The following is a 23,858-nucleotide window of genomic DNA, read 5'->3' as shown; positions in this document are numbered from 1 at the left end:
ACAATTCGTCAACTGCAGTGTGGAAAAGAATTTCATTGGAAAACAAGCGATAACGTAGCGTGGAAGAAACGATGCGTGGTGGCAAGATGCGCGGAAGTGGGACGAAATCGTAACGTTGATAAGGTATTGGATGCGTAAATAAGGTTGAAAGTCAGATTTTCGCGAGAAGCGTGTCCCTTCTCGTCAGATAATCGTGTCAGAGGTCGTGGCCTCTATCTAATCGAGGCTCTGCAAACGCTATGCACCGAACAACGTATACGAGAGCCGAGAACGGATGGTCAGTCACGATCCAATCGTTAACTTAACCTGGTGCGTGAAAACTCGATCTGAAAATGCTGAAATCGTATCTGTCCGTTCTATCGATCGTTTTACTATTTTCCACGATCGTTCGATCGCAGGAACAACAGACCTGCAGGCAGATAAAAGGGTACAAGGTGTGCGACAAAAAGGGAACCCTGGTGGACGTCAGCCAACAAGAATTCGAGGAAACGTTAGAGATTCACGACTTGAACCTGCTGGCTATTCGAGAAAACACCTTCAAGAATCTAACGACCACGAAGCTGAGCTTCGGTCTGGGTAACAAAATCTCCGCGGTGAAAAAGAAGTCGTTCAAAGGATTGGAAAAACTGGAACGGCTGGACCTGGACAGCAACGTTATACCTCTGTCGCCGAATCTGTTCTCAGAACTGAAGCAATTGCATTCGCTATCTCTGATCTTCAATAAGATCAGCGAGATACCCAAAGACACTTTCGCTGATCTGTCCAACTTGATGTGGTTGTACTTGGGACACAACGACATCGAATCGGTGAACAAGGACTCGTTCTCAGGATTATCTTCGTCGCTGACGTTCCTCTGGTTAAACGACAATAAAATCACCAGCATAGAGACTGGAGCGTTCAGTCAGATGCCAGAATTGACCCGTCTTCACTTGGAGAACAATAAGCTAACTTCAATTCAGCCAGGAGTGCTGCGAGGATTGCACAAGTTGGACGGTCTCTTTCTCGAAGAGAATGAATTGACCAGCGTGTCCAAGAACGATTTCAAAGGACTGATTGGTTTAAGGATTTTGAACCTGCATCGCAATCAGATAGCAAGTATCGAGTCAGGAGCATTCTCAGATCTCAGTCAGTTGGAACAATTGGACCTGAGGAAGAACCAACTGACCCGAGTTGACTCCGGAGTGTTCAATGGACTGTCCAACTTGAAAAGGTTGGATCTCTCTGATAACAAGATCGCTGTAGTGCAATCTGGTGCGTTTGCAGGCCTTTCAGCGCTGAAAACCTTAATCCTGGCGAACAATAAATTAACTGACGTAGATAGAAAGGACTTTGGACTGACCAGTTTGACTATTCTGTATACGTAAGGCGAGGCTATTCTCTGCTATACGGAGTGTTGTACGCAGTTTGCAGAATGTAGAGATCAGTGTAATAAAGAAGTGTGACGTTGTACATGTTAAATCAATGACCAACTTGTCTTTGTCCTGGCTTTATTTCTTCAATTATTACTGTTATAGTAAAATGCCAATACGTATATTGTATTGACTCTTCTATAGAGTTTTAGGCCTCAAAAGCTTCTCAGACTGCTGAAAGAAAAATTCAAGTCTAAACTGATTTAGCTTGCAATTCAATTATGTTTGTAAAACTTAACCTAATAAGGGATTGCTGGAACTATTAGGTTAGAAACTATTAGGTTTTGTCAACACCATCTAATGACAAAATCCGCAATCACTTAGTGGCCAAGAAATAATAGGCAAAATTTTCTCACTGTCAGAAAAGAATTAAACTAAACTTTATTCAGAATATTGTTTGCAGAATTATTTTAAATTCAATGGTGTATTTTTAAAACCTATGAAATCACGTATTCGTAGTATTGACAGCGATACTATGTAAATGTTTACAACATCTGAAACACGATCTGAACAAAGTTAAAAGCAATTGCAGATTTTTTTCAGTTATCTAATTCAGATTCATTTCAGTTCAAAGAAATCTTATTTTTATTTACTCGGTTTTTAAGGGGAATTCGTGTTATGTGGTGTCAGATGTACGCGATTCTCGTTAATCTCGCTGGCCGACATTAGATAAGTGGAAACTTCTGTCGGTCGTTGTTCTTTCTGGCGTTATCAGCGTGCAACAAGAGAGTGCGGCACGCGCGGGTCAAGTGTTGCGTTTTAAACGCGCACGCTGTTCAACGTGAAGTAAGCGCGAGAAAAAGTGCCGCCATTTTATTAGCCGAAATGCACGCCATCTTTTCAAACAACCTCCATTTCCTGCAAATTTCGAAATTTCTTCCGTATTCCAAAAATGATGAATTTTTTTTTTTTTTTTTATTTTTGTTAATCCGTAGAATCACAGAAAAATACGAAATTACAAACTGGAAGGCGATTTGCTGTTCGTTATACTAAAATCTAAAGATCCGAGCTTTGTACAGATACGTTTGTGTTACGTGCATTGCAGATTAAGAAAAAATTGTACTCGTGTTAGGAAAAGGAAGAGATAATGAGATGGGTGGAAGCTTTCGAGAAAAATATTGAAATCAGAATAGCGAAGTAGCTGTGCAAGCGCTCCCTTGTAGGAATTCCAAATCCAAGCTGGAAAAGTACGTGGAAATGGAAAAGGCTGTCGAAAAGAGTTAATGGCTGGACGAGAACGACTTTCTACCAAATTGATCCAACTTCGTATTCTCAGCCTTCATCCACTTTTCCTTGAATATTTTAGTACGTAAAACATTCGTGCAGGATTTTGAAGACGTAGGATTTACATCTTCTGATATTGCGTTGGCAACTAAGTGATTGCGGATTTTGTCATTAGGTGGGGTTAGGTTGGGGTTAGGTTGGGGTTAGGTTTTTTTTTTTATTTATTTATTTAAATTTTACAATTTGTCCAGTAGGACATTTGGTAAAATGTTATATCTTAGTGGTGTAATAATATAACATGTGGGTGGCTACCCCCAGCGGGGTACCATCTTCGTGTTTGTTAGGTTATGTCCTGGGTTGGTGTTAGGTTGACAAAAAAATGACAAAATCTGCAATCACTTAGTTGCCAATCCAATAGAATGTACATGTTTAAAAAAATACAGTAGGGAATAGAATAATTCTACCGAAAAATATTTGCAATCCTCCATAGAGAAAAAAATGGAAGATAGGTTTATTTGGAAAGAGAAGTAGTTTGCAGAATGTTGAACTAAAAGCAATGCTGCAAATAAAAGTTTGTATAAAAGTATTCAAATGTAAGTGTGTATGGGAAACACTAAAATTGGCTAGAACTTGAATTGGATGAAGATAGTTAAAGACACGAAAGGAAAAATACGTGAGAATATTAAAATGTTGGGTTGGCAGTACCACCTAGTGACAAAATCCGCAATCACTTAGCTGCAATAGAAAGAAACAATTGAGATACGTAACAGGGGAATTTCCAAATGATATCAACGTCAATCTGGATCTTCTCTGCTTTACGTGATGCGTAACAAAATTTTGGCGAGTGCTTATCGCAAAAATCTGGAAGAAAGTTCGCTTCAGTAACCACCTTCGTATCAAGGACAGGCAATTTGTCAAGACGCGACCTTCGCACATAAACTCTGATCGATCTTGGCGCAATGGAATCAATCATTCAGCAGGCTAAACTCGTAGTACGTACGCGTCGAAGGTTGACATTTCACTGAACGTTTCTTGGACGATAGACACATGATTCTTTAGAAATAATACACATACTGGAAATTTATAAAGCGTCAGAACAATGAACAATGAAACATTGTTTGTAGATTCTAAAAGCAAAATTCCTTAAATTAAACAACAATGATTAACAAAATCATCACAATATCCTAACTCTGCTTGCTAATTCAATATTCAATCCTCTGTTCAATCATTCTTAAGATTACCCAAATAATGCAAATAATCTCAACTATGCAGAAAGTTTACATTAGAAACTATCTACTAGTCAAAACGACTAATTTAAATTCATAAAGTCTTACAGAAATTTTGTAAAAATGGTTCAGATGTGGTTAGAGGCTTGTTTTCTCCATTGCTTCCATTCTGATTTTTCTCATACAAGTTTCACTCCCAATTGTGTTACATTAATTTTGATATTAATTCTTCTCGCCGTTATTTGAAAAGTTTTCTCTAGAAATAAATACACATACATAGAGTACGTACATACGTACGTGTACTACATACATTTTCCACTCAACTGGTTGAATTATTATAAAATTTTGATTTGTTTTGTAAAGGTTCTTTAGCATCCTGTTAGAAACGATCGAAACGTAGCTAATTTTAGGTTAGGTAGATTTACTTATCGTCTTATCTTTCTCAAAAAGCTGCTCGATTACGATTGAGAAATCCATTCGTATCACCACAAAAGTTCGTATGAGCCGCGTTTGTATTTGTCAACTGCTCCAACGACATGTCATCTTTAGCACGAGACACGATATTCATTACAAGGACTCGCGTTAGAATCGTAGCGGGTAGCAGCGGCCATTGAATCGATACAAGTGGCGCCGGTAAAAGTGCGGTTTTCGAGCGGTCGCGTGACATTACACTCGTGTGTATCGTTTCAAGAAACATACACTTGTATACAAGAACACGATACTTGTGCGAGTCCCGTCTCTGTCTGGATACACGGTGTACCTAGAACGACAGGGGGAGCGGCAGAGACACCTCGGGTTTGATTTACAACGGCGATTCAGTGGCGGCAAAAACGCATTCACGGCGCATCTGAGAACAGCTATGGAACGTGACAGGAACACCGAGCGTGGTCGTGCGTTAGACCGTTTGAAAAGCGTGAAATTATTAGGTTGCTGCATACGAGATGCCATTTCTACGACGCTTGAATTTGGCGGGCCGATACTATGAATTCAGATATGTCTTATCTTCGATCATTATCGCTAGTATGTTGATAAACACTTAGATTTTGATAACTACGACTAAAGAGATGGAACCTATGTAAAGATTTATTTTATCCATTAGATATGCTGTATAATGAGTATTTTACTTTTGTTAATTTATATATTTTTTACGCGTTATACGTTTTTCGCGAGTATTAGGACAATTACAGAAAGTGAAATTACCTGAGAAATAGTTAGGAACTTTCTCAATCATTTAGGGATTAATATCTGGTTCAAAATGTTGAGGATCACTGATAGAGCAACGAGTGGATAAATTAGTAATAGAAAAATATACAGGGTGGTAACTGGTGGTACAAGCGGAAATTCTACGCGAGGAAAGAAGTCGAAAATATAGAATAAACATTTTTTTTTTCAATTTTTTTTTTAATTTTTCCATCGAGACAACGATCTACAGTGAGATCCGTTATAACGAGACGTGATAAAGTGCACGCGTACCGAGCGAAAATCCAAAGTCGATTTTCTCGAAAACAAAGCCTCAAACGAAAAATTGTTATTCTATATTTTCGACTTCTTTTTTCGCGTAGAATCACCCCCTTTCCGCTTGTACCACCAGTTACCAACCACCCTATATTGAAATAAGTATAGGTACAAGTATAGTGTACGCTGAACCTCACTCTTACAGTACATTTTACAGTACAGTTTACAGTACCTCTTCAGCAGCTTGATGATATTAGCAAAACAATCATATTCTACACCTTCCAATGTGCAATGTGCAGAATTATAGCTGTCGAGGTATTTCTTTTTATGCATGTAAAATTGTTCTACCTAGAAGCAACGAGGACATCATGTTGTTACAAAATTCTAATCAACAGATTTGTGGAATTGGGGAAGATAATGTATTCAGTTACTCTAATAGTTCTTGCTTCGATTAAAAATTTTCGTTTTTTAATATGTCGTTTAATATCTGTTGAAACTATATAGGCTGTGGATGTCGTGTAAAATGTGGTTTATATTTTGTTACATAAAAATGGCGATAGAGTTGTATATTTAACGACGCTACTTAAGAAACTCTCTCTCATATTATTCCTCTGCTTGTCGAGATGAATGTTGGATAAAAAGGGAGTTTCACACAGGAAATAAAAATCACCCTCTTTTCTTTTGTTCCAAGTTTCCTTCGATCTTTAATTTGCAGCTGTTCTATTCTACTTGCTCCATGCAAGAATATTATCGTGGATATGTAGTTCATCTTGGACCATTCATCGTTTTCCTGTTTCATTTTTTTCCTTACGGTTATCGTTTACGAGAAAAACGCTGGGAAGAAATAGCATAAATGCCCTACACATAGAATTCGAATGGCTTCTAACAAAAATTGCCAAGAAACCAAAATTTCCATCGATATCTCGAAAATGTACACAACTACGTAATTTTAACAACTTTTACGTACTCCATAAGCATCTCAGATGCTGTAAAAAAATTTGCAATTATCGAACTCCAGTACTATTTTCAGATAAGTACGTACTTTCTCCAGCGTGGGAAATTAGTGAAAATCTCGACGACCTTGTAACCGGTTCATCTCGCTTGTCCTAACTCTGATTTAATCAAGCTTACACCGCCATTACAATATTAAGTAGATTGGATCGGACGCAATGATATCATAATGATAACGCATGGTCCTTCCACTTTGACACTCTCTCGTGCGACAATTGCTTCATCCGCTCGTATTGACTAGCCGAGTCAAACAGTTGCCTCGACCAGTCGCAATGGCGTTATTTTAATGTCTATATTTTTTTAAAAATCCCGTTCATTCCGTTTTTTCTTATTCCCATAATTAGTTGCTGTCGTTGGTAGAAGATCGTATGTATCTTGTTTCTATCTTTGTCATATTCTTTAATCGATACGTATGAATTTGTTGATATTAGATCTTGGTCTTAAATCAAATGGCCGATTTTGGCTAACGAACGAAATGATTACAATTTAATCTCAAGAAGCGGATAAAAATAAAGTAAAAAATACTACGATATATTCTACACCGTTAATTTTAAATCTTGGCATATCTTAGGACAATAATAAAAAAAAAACAAAAATAACAATAAGAAACTGTTAAAAATACCTGGAAAGTATACTATGATACTATACACATTCTCGTCGATATCGATACTCGAAACTTTAATCAATATAATACACCAAAGCAAGAGTTTCTCTCACGAAGCAGTGCTGCCAGTCCAAGTAATATCTCGAATATTTTGCGCGTTCAATTTCTCACAAAACGATAATAAAGCGTAGTAGTAATCTCGCGGAGGAGGCATCGCGATGCTCGAGAACGTCTTCATTCGGCGTTTCAAATATATATGTCTCTTTCCCTTCGTATCATTTCCTGTGCCTGTCTCGTGGCACGAATTGTATTATGAAACACGCGAAGACACACAGCTCTGGGCAGAAATCCGAACAATTCCCTTTCCTTCTTTGCGGTCGATGGTACCGAGCGCTTTTCGATCGAGAACACGCTGCGACACCGTTGCCACATTTCGTCCGAAGATGCCCGAGTAATCTGCACAGATTCAATCTTGACGATAATACGTCCAAAACTTCCACTCGAAACGTAGCCCTTTCGCGACACAGTTTACTGTTTCCAGTCCCACACATCGGACCTATAGCGTCGATATATACAGCAAATCGTGCAATTGAGAAAGACAATGTGTCATCCAAATAAGTTGTATTTTGAATTTAATTTTTTAAAGGCTACGTTTGTGTTAATACCATAATTCATGTGCAATCTTTGTTTCAATTAATACACACGATATTATGAAATTCCGTTTTTAACGTTCCATTATATTGTGAAAGAGAATTGGCTAAGAATTTACTTCTTAGTTCTTAGCACCTTGTCCTCCATCATTTTCTCTTACATCTAATCTTCCTTAGAGATAGCAGTGCTTCCTCGAGAGTCCCCGCAGTTATATTTAGTCAGAAATTTTTAGTAATGTGACTATGTTGCCATACTACATACCAGTAAATTACTGTACTCTACTTACAATTTTCTATTGTATGAAAGAAAAAATAATTGGATAAGACTGATAATCTAAAGCGAACCAAATTAATTCTTAACTAAATTACAAGACCTTCTCAAGCACGTTCGTCGAGTATTCGTCAAACACCTCGCCGTGCCAATCGAAACTCGACGTCTCGTCGAACCAACATTTCTCGGAAGCTTTGAATACAATTTCAGGAGAAAATGTTGCAATATTCTAACGAAGAATACATCTCAGCTTGACGTATCGTTCCATCTAAAGAGTTAAAGACGACGTTCCGTTTTGTCGAATCTTTTCAGAGAAATGTACAAAGAGAATCTCCCACGCAACTTTTTCCTTCGTCGTCTTTCATACGTTCATATGCATATGTAGGAAGATATTAAGATGCCAGCTGTTAACGAAGCATCGTGTATTGTATGCATTTTATGGTAGATTCAGATTCACCGATATTTGGCCATTACAATTTCTCCAAGCAAATGACTTTGTGCTTTGAATTTAGCACTTGGAACATATTGGCGCGATACACATTCGTATTTAACGCTAATATGTATGTGTATTTGTGTGCAAACACGCAGTTAAGCATTTCTTACGTAACTATGCACGATTGCGAAATTCGTCTCATTTTTACTCAGTTGTAAGGCTTGAAGTGTTGTTCCATCGAGCACAGTATCAGGTTTCCTGTCTCCCCTTTTTCTTTTCCCCTCTTCTTGTAAGAGTTTTCTATGAAAGCATCGATATCACGGGCACTTGTCGTTATCTCCTTTATAATTAAAGTTCTTTCGTAATTCTCCAGAAAAATTCACGACGCTGAAGATATTGAGGCATGCAAGCTCTGTGCCAAGCCGAAACTTTCGTTTGGTCTTTAATCCCTTGAAACATGTAAAATTCAGGTTGAAGCGACCTCGAGAAAAAAAAGCGCCAGGATTTAGAGGGGATCGCGCGAGAGTGGTAATACGATATACGTTAAACGGAAGTATTACGTTCTATAAGATCGCAGTATGTTCGTGATATAAACTTGACAGATAAAATAAGCTATTGGGTTTGAGAAATTTCTTTTTCGAAATATTACTCGCGTACGAAATATTCTCCTAATTTGTAGATATTTTCTGCACGCCGGAGAAAGGCTTTCGAAAATGTATTCCTTAATTGCATTACATTCGCGTGTAATAGTTATGTATTATATTTACGGAAGAAAAATAAAAATCCATTGTGAAAGATATACTGCACCCGTAAAATGTAAAGTAACAATTCAATTATATATATTCAATATATATTATTCAATAATTATATATACAGGGTGGTTGGTAATTGACGGTATAAGCGGAAAGGGGGTGATTCTACGCGAAAAAAGAAGTCGAAAATATAGAATAAAAAATTGTTTTTTTTTAATTTTTTCCATCGAGACAACGATCTACATTGAGATCCGTTATAACGTACCGCACGCGTACCGAGCGAAAATTCAAAGTCGATTTTCTCGAAAACAAAGCCTCAAACGAAAAATTTGTATTCCGTATCTTCAACTTCTTTTTTCGCGTAGAATCACCCCCTTTCCGCTTGTACCACCAGTTGCCAACCACCCTGTATATATATATTGAAGTAATAATTTCAAGCTGATTCTTCTAGCATTGTTATTGTATCTTCCGCTTTTTGCTTCGATTCTTAAACGAAGATTAAAGATTAAAGTTTAAACTCACTAGGATACTAAACTGTTCACTGAATATTCTTGCAACATTCATCAGCATTGTTATACCTACAATGCCCTAATATATCACACTTGCTAATCTGGCAAATTTAGCTTCATCCTGTATAACCCAGAATTTTGTATATTCAAAAGAAGGAAAGATAGTAATTGTTATAAATAAACCATTTGACACCGATGTCAAACTATATCGATGAAATAAAATAGTTTCGAGTATAAACAGTTAAAATAAAATATGAACGCATGGATATCGAATCTTCAAGTTATTGTATTCCATAATATTATAAAATATTAATGCATCCTAAGACTCATAACTAACAAAAAATTTGAATCTAATCTTTAAACTACATCGCAAAAGATTACTTCGTTCTAAAAATTATAAATAGAAGGGAAGCTTCCATATATCATTGCCAATAAAAAATTTGAAACATCGATGGAATTACACATGGTACAAGTAATCGGTAGCCGGACAAGCCACGTTAACAAACAACAACACAGTCACTCCATTTGACCACCCTGTGCAACAATCGCGCCCAATTAATCGTCGAACAGAACGCGCCCAAGTAGACCAATTAACGCGTTCAAATAATCGACCGACTAAACGCAAAATTATTCGTTGTCCCGATGTTATGAACGAATCGCTTGTGTAAATATGGCCGCCCGCGCGAGACAGGACAAGACTGGACTGTCTATTACGGCAGTCGCGTGGGTACTACGTAGCAGCACCTGTCGACGACAGAATTTGCCAGGCAAACAAACAGTTGCATAGAAGGGGTCGTCGGTTTTCCATGCTAATGCACGGAGAGACAAACGAGCGACGATGTCGAGGCCGAGTAAAATAAAACACAGTTAACTTTTCTGCTGCTTTTTCATCGACGATCAATCATTATGATCGACATCCTCGTACTAAGCCAGACACCGAACGACATTCTTTTTGGCGTTGTAATTTACGAACCGAGCGGATAGGAATAAGATTGACATCATCAAGATGAAGAATCGTCTATGGTCAACTAACAACATGGAGCATACATCTCTGTTCGTAGTATCCTTGCTGATCTCGTTTAAAATTTGATACCTGATCAGGTCATTCAGATAAATTAATTAGTTGGAATGATATAATTTATGAAAGATGACGATTTAGAATACACAGAAACGTTTGTAGTCTTACAGAAACATGATATTGAATTATTAAAGTTGTATTATTGACATCCAGCAGCTGTTTTGAGCTTTGTTTCTGTAAAGTGATTGAGAAAATTTTAGACAAATTGTATAGAAAATTGAGAAAAGTCGGCTAAATATCTGAATCTGGGTGAAAATTTATGCGAACGTGAAGAATTCATATATTCAACGTTATTGCAAAATTCTCATCACATGAATATCATTTTAATACGAACAATCGTGCCTCAACGTACGCGCCATCTTAATTTCAGCGCCATCTTAATTTACACGGCTAGAAAATATATTTTCTTAACGGATTCCTCATGATCGTGAACAATATAAAAATATGATGTGACAGGGCGAGGTGTCAGTCACGATCCAATCGTCAGTCGCTTCGTCTGTCGCACAAAAACTCGGTCTTACGATGTTTCAATTCCTTCTATCTGTTTTATCGATCGTGTTACTGTTTTCGCCGATCGTTCGATCGGTGGATGATCGACGTGCAGACAAACAGATACGCTCGAAGTATGTGATAAAAAGGGGAATTCTGGTAGACGTCATCCAAAAGAATTTGTCCCAGAATAAGAGTTTTGCGGTTTCAATCTGCTGGCTATTCGAGGAAACACTTTCAAAAATATATCGGCCATGGAGCTGATCGTTGGCCTGGGTAACAAGATCTCCGTGGGAAAGAAGTTCGTGAAGTAAAATAATCGTTTAATGGACTGGAAAGATTGGAATGGCTAGACCTAGACAGTAACGTTATACCTCTGTCACCGAATCTGTTCTGAGAGCTGAAGCAATTGCATTTCGCCATATCTGACCTCCAGTAAGATCAACGAGATATCCCAAGACTCGTCCGCTGTCGTGTCACATTTGTTGTGGTTCGGTTTGGCATTCAACGATATCGAATCGATCAACAGGCACTTGTTTCCAGAATTACCTTTATCGCCTCTGTTCCTCGAATTAAGCGATAAAAATTCACTAGGATAGAGACAGGAGCGTTTAGTGATATGCTAGAACTGCGCTCTCTTAGCTTGGTGAACAATAAACTAATTTCGATTCAGCCAGGAGCCTTACAAGGATCGCCCAAATTGACAGATCTCTTTCTTTTCAAAAGAATGGATTGACCAGCGTCTCTAAGAATAATTTCAAACAATTGATGGGTACAATCTTTTTGTACCTGTAGCGTAATTCAGTTGGGTCAAACTGACCCATGTTGACCTGGAGTGTTCGATACACTGTCCACTTTATGTTTCCAAAATCATGTTGATAACAACATCTCTACAATGCAATCTGACGCATTTGGAGGACTTCCAAAGTTGAAAATCTTAAATTTTGCGAACAATACATTAACTGACATGAATGAGAGGACTTAAAATTTGTCCATTACGTTTATGTGAAGCTGAAATAATCTTTGGTATATATTGGTATGTAACGCGAAGTTTGTAGAATATACAAATTGATGTAATCAAGAAATGTGATGTATAAAAATATCGAGTTAAAAGAGTTATACAATGATATATTGGCCAGAGATTGCCCATTATAAACTTACATCGAGTAGCTGAGATAGCAGAGCTAGAAGTTTTTTTACGGTTTCTTAGTAATGAGCTGGCTAAGCTTTCAGGCTCGAAAGCGTTCAACCTCCGCTCAAGCATGGCAGAGATACATAGTATTATCGCAGACGATAAGTCATTAAACCTAAATGCTAAGGTAGTTCAACTCCTGCACAGCTTAACTCGCTTCAGCTAGACAAATCTGACCCTCGTTCTTTTTTATAACAATTTCTGCTTTTAGCCTCTTACAATCTCACCCCCTATTTCCGTTTTAAGCTTCTTTAATCAGGAAAAGTTAGAAGTTATATTAGAATGTTAACATGTCTCGTTCTGATACGTCCAAATCGGAAAACGTTCGTTTAGTTTGTTGACAACATTACAGTTTGTCTGGTTCTCTTCAGTGGCTTGGTAGTATTAGCAAAACAATTATATTCTACTTCTTCTATAGTGTAATCATATTACTATTACGTTACCTTGCAGCATCATTAGCTCTTGAGGTACTTTTCTTTGTGGCTATAAAATTGTTCTACCTCGAAACAGCAAGTTTTTACGAAATTAAAGTGAAGAAATTTAGAATTGGGAGAGCGAACGTATCCATTTATTCAGATAGTTTTCACTTCGATTAAAAGGTTTCGGTTTAGAGTAAGTCGCCTAATATCTGTTCAAACGACATAGACTATCGATGTTCGTATAAAGTGTACGTTTACATTTTGTGACATAAAAATGGCGATACCGTCGCTGTGTATTTAACGAGGCTGCTTAAGAATCTCCCTTCTATATTACTCCTGGGCTCGTCCAGATGAATTTTAGATGAAAGAAGGTTTAGTAGGGAGAGATCAGAGGGGATAGAAATCCCGCTTCTACGTTTCTTCCCAAATTTTCTTCATTTTCTAATTTGTAGCCATTCTTACCTACCAACGATACATCCATAAAAACCTGCGTGTATCTACGTATATGTGTATTCATTCCGTTGCAGAGATTGCATGGTAATTTTTCAGGTTTTATTGTCCTGTCATATCGCTGTACTCCTGGGGGAAAACATTATAGTATTTCAGGACGAATATCGGCAAGCTATCGTATCGATGGTTCTATTCTAGCGAAGGATTTTAATAGCTTCACGTAAAGAAGAAAGTTCTTATTAGCTTCTGGCAAATAAAATTCAGATTCGTTGTTATCGACGGAGAAATTACTACTTACTAGTTTAGCGTTATGTAGTGAAGCTACAGAATCCAAGTACAAAATATGAGATTATTCAAAAAGTTAGTAACGACCTTTGAGCACAATTTGAAGTAAATGTATTTTTATTGCATACACGTTTTATCGACTGAAATATACATAGTATTCCTTTCAAATGTGGATAAAATTTGTGCAAAGGTAAGTCCTCTTGTAATCTTTTCAAAATCTACCACGGAACATGTCAATTGTGAAAAACGCTACGAATTTTCTCATCAACCCATTACATATACATATGAAGTATCTAAAGAAAAGTAGTATATATATTGTAAATATTTATCGGATGGAACGAATGTCTGTTTTTATTTGTATTAAATAGTCGTCATTGCATTAACTATGACATGTATATAGTGAACAGAGAATTAGGATTTCGTGCATAGAAAGACAGGTGATGAGTTCTTGAGCTGTTTATATGAGAAAATATGAAATTTTACAGTTACAAATCTTAAAAAAGAATATTAGAAAAATTAAGGAAATATTTCTGTTTCCTTTTGTCGCTATGTTTATTATTTTTGCTTTTCGCTATTATCTTTTTAAACACTGCACAGAAACGAAGCAAACCTATCAATTCTGCGAGCAATAATTGATCCGAGGAATTCTCTGACAAACAAAGGATGCAGCTTGGAATGTCAGTCAACTGATTTTATCGGTCTATTCTCTGGAAATCGTCGATCCAGAATCCTGTGAACCGGCTAAAAAGTATCTTCCACGGTATCGACGGGATTCACCGATGGAGCAGGCATTCGATTTAATTGGCTTGGCCAGCCAGATGACCTGTAATAAATCGTAGAAAGTAACAGTCGAACGAACAACGATAGCCAGAACTTCGGAGCGATGCACGGTCCAGTCTGTAGCGATAAAAAAATTTTTCCCGAATTAAAACGCGTGTTCCATCCTATAAAATATAAGGTCCGTGGTCCTGATTGTGTTCAATCATTATACATATATTATTTGTCGTATAGTTGGTGAAGTGTGTCCTGCAATCTGCAATGAGTCATTTCTAATGGCTCTAATAGATACGTTTTATTTCCTAGTCGTTCTTTTTACTTTGTTTTATTATCCATAGTACATAGAAGTTGCTGGACGAGATTTGAAACGAGTTTCGGGTTATTCAAGACCCGAATGTCGCACTAATTGAATAACGCTGAATATGGAACTGAATGTATCGAAGATTCCACGAGGAATGCTAAGAAACTGCGAAATTGATTTGCCTTTTCACGGTTGACACATGCCCCTTTTTTAACACAGTGTTTTCTCAATTTTGGTTTAATGTGAAGTAATATTGGGTGTAGTGCGTTAAATAATCACTCGGTATTTAGGTCAACAATATATTTATTAACAAGTGTCTTCTTTTGATCGCGTCGCGTATCGCTCTTGGTTTCGCTAGTCAATCTCGTTGCGCGGTTGCAACTCGACTTTATCGTTTCCCGGTTCAAACTTAACTGTCGATCGGATTCGTTTCTTTTCTTTTTGTCGCCCCTCAATATCCCCACTATCCACGCGTTTGTTTGGCGTTCGCGACCGTTGCCACGCACGCTTTCTTCTCGAACATTTGGCGAAAGGACCGTTGGGATATTGATGGCACTTCGCTTCGGCGATATACATTGTTGCCAAGTGCCGCTACAGATGTTTGGAAACTAAACGTTGGCATCATCTTTCATTTCCTTTTATGCTCATATTTGTCACGTGATTCGCGCGTTTGTCTATGATGCCACAAGACTTGGAGACTCTCAAGCCACAAAACTTTCAACTTTTCGTTCTTGACAAATTCGAGAAAATTTTAGAGAATTTGTATTCTTTGCATTTCAAGCATAATTATTTAGCATTTTTATCTCTTTTTCTATATGTCTAAAGCAATACGTAAGGGTTGACTACGGCAAGGGCATAATAAAATTCATTAATCTACTTCACAGTGTTCAATCCTGGCAAATTTAAGAAGATCTTCCTAATTTACTTCTACTTTCTTCGTCGTAATCTTATTATTTCATCCTATAAAGTCTTTCCGTATTCGTCCATTTTCACTCTCGAATAATACTGTTGTAAAAACTATCAAGAAAGCTACGATCTTTTCGAAGCGATTTTTAAAAAGATCTGTACCAACGTATCCCAGTTCGAACGCTATTAATAGACAGTTTCACTTTCGGTTTTTAACACACGTTCGACAAGGATAGCAACAAAGAAGTAAAACGGTGTAATAATCGATCAGCCAGTGGTTTGCTCGTTGGACCGAGGAATTCGCTTATTGTCGGTAATCCGTGTGAAAAATCTCTCTTTCCCCTCCAAAAGTGGTAACGATTTTCACGAATCTCGATCGTACATTTCTAACACAGGGCAAAAGAACGATTAATTCGTTCGGCAACTATTTTTCCACGACTTTCTCCCCTCTACTCGTCGACCATTATACAACAAGAAATAAATCGTCTTATTAGAGCCTTTTAGCTTACTGAACTGATAATATTCGATTTACGCGACGATAAATTGAACAATTTTCCACACCTTCGATACTATAGCGTGTGAAACAAAGCTAAGGAAAAAAAAAGACGACTCGGCAGAGAAATCGCAAGGGATCCGATTCGACGTACCAAGTGCTTAAAGTTTTTTTTTTTTTTTTTGTTACTTAATTTGTACTTTATAATTTGTCCAGCTAGATATCTGGTAAATTTTTCTAACTTAATTGCTAAATAAAAGATGGATGGCTACCCCCAGTGGGATACCATCTTCCAGTTTGACTATTTTATTTCTTCAATGAGATCAGCGGGATGTTTTCTTTTTAGTCTTCTTTCTATCAGAATTTTGCTCGCTTCAGCAGCCAGCTGGTTTGGATGTGTTGCGTTCTTTCCTTGTTTTTTTCTGCGTACCGGCCGATTTCTTCTTTCACCGTTGGTATTTTTAAGTCTTTGCGTATATCCTCGTTTCTGACATACCAGAGGGCGTTCACTATTGTTCTCAGTATCTTCGATTGTAGCGACTCTAGTTTATTTATGTGGCTCATTGCTGCTGCCCCCATAGTGGTATTCCGTACGTCCAAATTGATTTTACTATCGTTTTGTAGATTTTTAGTTTATTTTCTATGCTGAGTTTGGAACTTCGACTAGTTAACCAGTACATTTGTCTTCTTTTTATCCGTATTTTGTCTATAATTGATTTAGTATGTTGCTTCCATGTAAGTTGTGTGTCTAAGTGAAGTTCTAGGTATTTGACTTGCCTTGTTTGTGTTATACGCGTGCCATTTAATTGGATATTTGGTGATTCCCGTTTTCTTAGTGTAAATGTAATATCGTTACATTTACTGGGGTTTGTTTTTATTTGTTTATCTTGTAGTCATTTTCCTATTTTCTGATCTGCTCTTGTAGTAATGTGGCTGCTGTTTCTGCGTTAGTGCGCCTCACTGGTACAGCCGTGTCATCCGGAAATGTCAGTATTTTGCTGTTGGTATTTGTTGGTACGTTGGCCGTGTATAGTGTGTATAGTATTGGTCTTAAGTCGATTCCTTGCGGTACCCGTGCCTTGATCATCCTTTATTTTTACATCAGAATATACATCCTTTATTTTTACTACAAAAGTTTTATTGCTTAGGTATGATTTGAATTAATGATGGATTTGTTCCAGGAAGTGTTTTTTGGTTGTTTGTAAGAGGCTTTCATGGTTCACTTTGTCAAATGCTTTCCCAATGTCCATGAAGCGGACTGTACAGTATTGTTTCTTTTCTATTGCTGGTAAAATTTCGTTGACGAGCCTGTGCATTTGCTCTATCGTGGAGTATTTGTTTCTGAATTCAAATTGGTGATCTGATATTAATTTTTCTTTCTCCGTTGTTGGTTTTAAGCGATCGTATATTATTTTCTCTAGTATTTTGGAAAACACAGGAAGTAGTGATATTGGTCTGTAAGATGTAGCTTGGTGTGGGTCTTTGCCTGGCCTTAGTGCTTTGCATTGAAGTCTCCCGCTGCGATGTATTTGTCACCTAAAGATTGAAAATATTTGTGGCGGCACTCGACGACGAAACTTTCCGACGGCATTCGACGATGAAACTTTCCGACGGCTTCGCGACACAAAACACATCATCGAAGCGTAAGGCTGATATGCCTAACGAGCCATCGATATCCCTAACGAGCCATCGATATCCCTACGGTTCTTTCGCCGAATATTTGGAAGAAAGCGTACGTGGCAACGATCGCGAACGTTTAACGAACGCGCGCGTAGTGGGGATATTGAGGGGCAACAAAAGAAACGAATCTGTAAACAGAGGCATTCGAGTTTGAACAGCGAAGTGCGAAGGATCAAGTTTCGACGTCGAAGCAAGTCTAGTGGAGAAGCGAGAAAGTCAGTGGTAATGGAGAATTATACGAAACTAGTTGAAGGCGAGGATTGTTGATTGTTGATTGTTAAACAAATTATATTGTTGAACACCGCCGAGTATTTCTTGGGCATCGTACACGAAAACCAGCTCATTGTTTCCATTTTTGTAATGCCATTTTGTGTCGCGGTGGAGCATATACTGCTGACATCTGGAAATAACTCCTGTTAGTTAAGTGCTTAAAGTGTCACGGAAAATGAAACGACGGCGTTCTTGCATCGTTAGTGTCTATCCTAACTGATTTCAGACGCTTTGTTCGATTTTTATCTATTTTAGATCACCGTCGCTCCTATTCCGTTATCCACGCAAAAATGTTTGAATAGTTTTACAAGAATCTGCCAGAAGATTCGTTCCTTTACGGCGATCGAAAGCACTTTAGCATGATTTCAATGGAGAAATCCGCCACTTTCAACATTCCTCATCCCGAGATTTGAACATAAGCGAAAAGTATAATTGAACATTTTCTATAAATTAATTCGTACTTTATTATTTATTATTATTCGTACAATTTGTATGTATCACGAAACTTTGTTACGATCAGACCACGTTGATACTACTATCATCTTTGCAAAAGAATTGATATCATAATTGTAAGATAATTTCTATATTGTGTTATAGGACCTTTGGTGTTATAGGACCTTTGGTGTTATAGGACGAACTAGTGTAACAAATTAATAACAAACTGTAACATAAACATTTGACGTAACACTATTTCGTAAAGTATCATTAGAAAAAGAAATCTAGCAATACCTGAAGTTCATCGAAAATATTTCCACGTAATCTCTCTCTCTCTCAAAGTTCACAAGATTTTTAAATCATTTGAAGAATCTAACCGTATATGCAGACTGCTTATGCTACTAATTTGCAGCGTTATTCCTGCAAACGTAGTGATGAAGCTAAAAAGGTGAATTGTTCAAAGTGAACTACATATTGACGATGATATTTTTTTCCCAAGTGCAAAAAGCACATCTATTTTCTTTTTTTAAACCTTCCCCTTTTTTTCACACATCAAATCCTCTCGCCATCTTACGAACAAAATATTCAACTAAAGTGCTCGAAAAACGATTAACTCACAATATATGTAAACTCTAACTTCTTAAATCCTTTAGCAACTACTATTTGCTTCAAAACTTATGCAAAGGTAAATGTATACCATAGAATTTTTAAATGGATAAAAAATTGATATATTCGATATTTCAACAAAAATTTCATTATAAAAATTCCACCTCGTTTATGTCCATTATATTACCGCTTCAACATCATTTTAACACGTAAGTGGCACCTAGCGAATACCCCATCAACTTAAACGGTATAGAGGTCGTTGCTTCCATCTAACAGAGCTGCTAAACCAACAAATATTCAGAGTGACACGTCAGTCACGATCCGATCGTCAATCGTTTAGTCTGGGGCGCGAAAACTCGATCTCAAGATGTTTAAATTACTTTTATCCATTTTATTCTTCTTAATATCTTTCCTGGCCGTCTGACATTCTTCGATGCTCGTCTTACTGATTTCGCCTATTGGTCGATCGGTGCAAGAACAGACGTACAGACAGATAGGAAAGTACGAGGTGTGTGACAAAATGGAGAACTTGGTGGACGTCATCGTACAAGAATCTGACTTGGAATCAAAGATCCTCCACTTGAACGTGTGGGCTATCGGGAGAAACGGTTTCAAAAATTTAACACCTGCGAGACTAAACTTTCGGCAAGGTAAGAAAACGCGAAAAATGAAGAAGGAATCGTTCGAAGGGTTGGAAATTGCATTCTGGCTAAACCTAACGTACAATGTCATACCAGTGTTGCCAAATCTGTTCTCAGAACCGAAGCAATCGAGTTTCCTGTATCTGATGTACAATAAGATTAACGAGATATCCCAAGACCTCATTCGCGGACGTGCCACATTTGTTGGGGCTGAATTTCGGATTGAACGACGTCGAACCGATCGACAGGAGCTCGGTTACAGCAGTATATTCGCCTCCGGTTAAACGATAATAAGGTTATTAGCGTAGAGCCTGGAGTTTGTAGATATATTGTAGGATTGAACCTTCTGGAATTGGGAAACGATAAACTAACCATCATCCAGCCAGGAATCCTACAAGGATTGTCCAGATTGGGCTATCTCATATTGGAAGGAAATCAGTTAAGTAGAGTGTCTTACATCGATTACAAGCAACTAATTAGTTTATATGATTTGAACTTAGACTACAATCAAATAGCAAATATCGAGGTAGCATCGTTCCTGGACATGAATTACTTGAAGCAGCTGCACCTGAGCACGAATCAACTAACTGCAATTATCTTTGCAATGTTTCATGGACTAACGGATTTAAACGCGCTGGATCTCGCTGATAATAAGGTCGTTACAATGCAACCTGGTGTGTTTGAAGACTTTCCAGTGCTGGCATTCGTAAACCCTACGAACAATAAATTAACTGGCATAAATGTAAATGAGTTTCCATTTTACCATTATATAAATATACAGCTAAAATAATCCTTGGTATAATGTGTCATGCGAAGATTGCAGAATGTACAAATTGGTGGAATAAAAAAATGTGACGCATAAACATGTTGAGCGCAGAAATCAACGAGCTTGGCCAAAGTGTGACAAGTCTATATCGAGTACCTAAGATAGCGGAGTTGGAGGTTCTTTTTACGCGTCTCACTAATGAGCCAGAGCGGAGCTTTCAGGCTCGCAAGTCTTCGACCTCCGCAAAAGCATCGCAGAGGTACATAGTGCTATCGCAGATGATGAATCATTAGATCTAGATGCTAAGCTAGTTGAATTTTCACACAGCTTAATTCGCTTCAGCTAGACAAATCTGACCCTCGTACCTTTTTACAACAATCTCTGTTTTTAGGATCTGACAATCTCATTTCATACCTCCGTCTTAACCTTCTTTGATCAAGAAAAGTTACAAGTCATACTAGAATATCAACATCTCGTAACATCTCATTCTGATGTTTCTAAATCGGAAAACGTTCGCTCATGTCGTTGAAGACACTACAGTTTATCTAATCCTCTTCAGCAGTATAATGATATTAGCAAAACAATCATATTCTACTGATTCCAAATTGCAATATGCAGAATTATAATTGTCGAGGTATTTCTTTTTATGCATGTAAAATTGTTCTACCTAGAAGCAACGAGGATATCATGTTGTTACAAAATTCTAATCAACAAATTTGTGGAATTGGGGAAGATAATGTATTCAGTTACTCTAATAGTTCTTGCTTCGATTAAAAATTTTCGTTTTTTAATATGTCGTTTAATATCTGTTGAAACTATATAGGCTGTGGACGTCGTGTAAAATGTGGTTTATATTTTGTTACATAAAAATGGCGATAGAGTTGTATATTTAACGACGCTACTTAAGAAACTCTCTCTCATATTATTCCTCTGCTTGTCGAGATGAATGTTGGATAAAAAGGGAGTTTCACACAGGAAATAAAAATCACCCTCTTTTCTTTTGTTCTAAGTTTCCTTCGATCTTTAATTTGCAGCTGTTCTATTCTACTTGCTACATGCAAGAATATTATCGTGGATATGTAGTTCATCTTGGACCATTCATCGTTTTCCTGTTTCATTTTTTTCCTTACGGTTATCGTTTACGAGAAAAACGCTGGGAAGAAATAGCATAAATGCCCTACACATAGAATTCGAATGGCTTCTAACAAAAATTGCCAAGAAACCAAAATTTCCATCGATATCTCGAAAATGTATACAACTACGTAATTTTAACAACTTTTACGTACTCCATAAGCATCTCAGATGCTGTAAAAAAATTTGCAATTATCGAGCTCCAGTACTATTTTCAGATAAGTACGTACTTTCTCCAGCGTGGGAAATTAGTGAAAAACTCGACGACCTTGTAACCGGTTCATCTCGCTCGTCCTAACTCTGATTTAATCAAGCTTACACCGCCATTACAATATTAAGTAGATTGGATCGGACGCAATGATATCATAATGATAACGCATGGTCCTTCCACTTTGACACTCTCTCGTGCGACAATTGCTTCATCCGCTCGTATTGACTAGCCGAGTCAAACAGTTGCCTCGACCAGTCGCAATGGCGTTATTTTAATGTCTATATTTTTTTAAAAATCCCGTTCATTCCGTTTTTTCTTATTCCCATAATTAGTTGCTGTCGTTGGTAGAAGATCGTATGTATCTTGTTTCTATCTTTGTCATATTCTTTAATCGATACGTATGAATTTGTTGATATTAGATCTTGGTCTTAAATCAAATGGCCGATTTTGGCTAACGAACGAAATGATTACAATTTAATCTCAAGAAGCGGATAAAAATAAAGTAAAAAATACTACGATATATTCTACACCGTTACTTTTAAATCTTGGCATATCTTAGGACAATAATAAAAAAAAAACAAAAAAATAACAATAAGAAACTGTTAAAAATACCTGGAAAGTATACTATACACATTCTCGTCGATATCGATACTCGAAACTTTAATCAATATAATACACCAAAGCAAGAGTTTCTCTCACGAAGCAGTGCTGCCAGTCCAAGTAATATCTCGAATATTTTGCGCGTTCAATTTCTCACAAAACGATAATAAAGCGTAGTAGTAATCTCGCGGAGGAGGCATCGCGATGCTCGAGAACGTCTTCATTCGGCGTTTCAAATATATATGTCTCTTTCCCTTCGTATCATTTCCTGTGCCTGTCTCATGGCACGAATTGTATTATGAAACACGCGAAGACACACAGCTCTGGGCAGAAACCCGAACAATTCCCTTTCCTTCTTTGCGGTCGATGGTACCGAGCGCTTTTCGATCGAAAACACGCTGCGACACCGTTGCCACATTTCGTCCGAAGATGCCCGAGTAATCTGCACAGATTCAATCTTGACGATAATACGTCCAAAACTTCCACTCGAAACGTAGCCCTTTCGCGACACAGTTTACTGTTTCCAGTCCCACACATCGGACCTATAGCGTCGATATATACAGCAAATCGTGCAATTGAGAAAGACAATGTGTCATCCAAATAAGTTGTATTTTGAATTTAATTTTTTAAAGGCTACGTTTGTGTTAATACCATAATTCATGTGCAATCTTTGTTTCAATTAATACACACGATATTATGAAATTCCGTTTTTAACGTTCCATTATATTGTGAAAGAGAATTGGCTAAGAATTTACTTCTTAGTTCTTAGCACCTTGTCCTCCATCATTTTCTCTTACATCTAATCTTCCTTAGAGATAGCAGTGCTTCCTCAAGAGTCCCCGCAGTTATATTTAGTCAGAAATTTTTAGTAATGTGACTATGTTGCCATACTACATACCAGTAAATTACTGTACTCTACTTACAATTTTCTATTGAATGAAAGAAAAAATAATTGGATAAGACTGATAATCTAAAGCGAACCAAATTAATTCTTAACTAAATTACAAGACCTTCTCAAGCACGTTCGTCGAGTATTCGTCAAACACCTCGCCGTGCCAATCGAAACTCGACGTCTCGTCGAACCAACATTTCTCGGAAGCTTTGAATACAATTTCAGGAGAAAATGTTGCAATATTCTAACGAAGAATACATCTCAGCTTGACGTATCGTTCCATCTAAAGAGTTAAAGACGACGTTCCGTTTTGTCGAATCTCTTCAGAGAAATGTACAAAGAGAATCTCCCACGCAACTTTTTCCCTTCGTCGTCTTTCATACGTTCATATGCATATGTAGGAAGATATTAAGATGCCAGCTGTTAACGAAGCATCGTGTATTGTATGCATTTTATGGTAGATTCAGGTTCACCGATATTTGACCATTACAATTTCTCCAAGCAAATGACTTTGTGCTTTGAATTTAGCACTTGGAACATATTGGCGCGATACACATTCGTATTTAACGCTAATATGTATGTATATTTGTGTGCAAACACGCAGTTAAGCATTTCTTACGTAACTATGCAGGATTGCGAAATTCGTCTCATTTTTACTCAGTTGTAAGGCTTGAAGTGTTGTTCCATCGAGC

General features: G+C 37.4%; 2 protein-coding genes and 1 long non-coding RNA gene across 7 annotated transcripts in view; 2 read left to right on the top strand and 1 right to left on the bottom strand.

The window, feature by feature from the left end:
- Btk29A (tyrosine-protein kinase Btk29A) overlaps positions 1-23,858 on the top strand; it is a 346,914-nt gene that overhangs the window by 258,800 nt on the left and 64,256 nt on the right. Inside the window, exon 1 of one of the 5 annotated variants that reach the window (XM_069131279.1) lies at positions 19,234-19,575. The exons of the other annotated variants lie outside the window; for them this stretch is intronic. Coding sequence (XP_068987380.1) covers positions 19,359-19,575 — 217 coding nt within the window. The 5' untranslated portion in view covers positions 19,234-19,358. Of the gene's footprint in view, positions 1-19,233; positions 19,576-23,858 lie in introns of those variants that run through there. 5 annotated transcript variants of the gene reach the window in all.
- LOC138189123 (leucine-rich repeat-containing protein 15-like) lies at positions 233-1,458 on the top strand. The gene has a single exon (XM_069131286.1). It carries the CDS (start codon positions 333-335, stop codon positions 1,362-1,364), a length of 1,032 nt encoding a protein of 343 aa, XP_068987387.1. The 5' UTR covers positions 233-332; the 3' UTR covers positions 1,365-1,458.
- Positions 3,684-4,543, bottom strand: LOC138189145 (uncharacterized). The gene is made up of 3 exons (XR_011175941.1): positions 4,184-4,543; positions 3,968-4,115; positions 3,684-3,760 (listed from the first exon to the last, which is right to left on the bottom strand). It is a non-coding gene; the product is annotated as an uncharacterized LOC138189145 (long non-coding RNA).

Source organism: Bombus flavifrons, chromosome 18 (assembly GCF_040668555.2).
Source record: "Bombus flavifrons isolate JBK064 chromosome 18, iyBomFlav1_principal, whole genome shotgun sequence".
NCBI lineage: Eukaryota > Metazoa > Arthropoda > Insecta > Hymenoptera > Apidae > Bombus > Bombus flavifrons.
Note: the sequence above shows the minus strand (reverse complement) of the source record. Positions and strands in the feature narration are given on the sequence as shown.

What these genes read in the sequence shown, in the direction of transcription:
- LOC138189123 (XM_069131286.1), top strand. Translation starts at nt 333, where the DNA reads ATGCTGAAATCGTATCTGTCCGTTCTATCGATCGTTTTACTATTTTCC.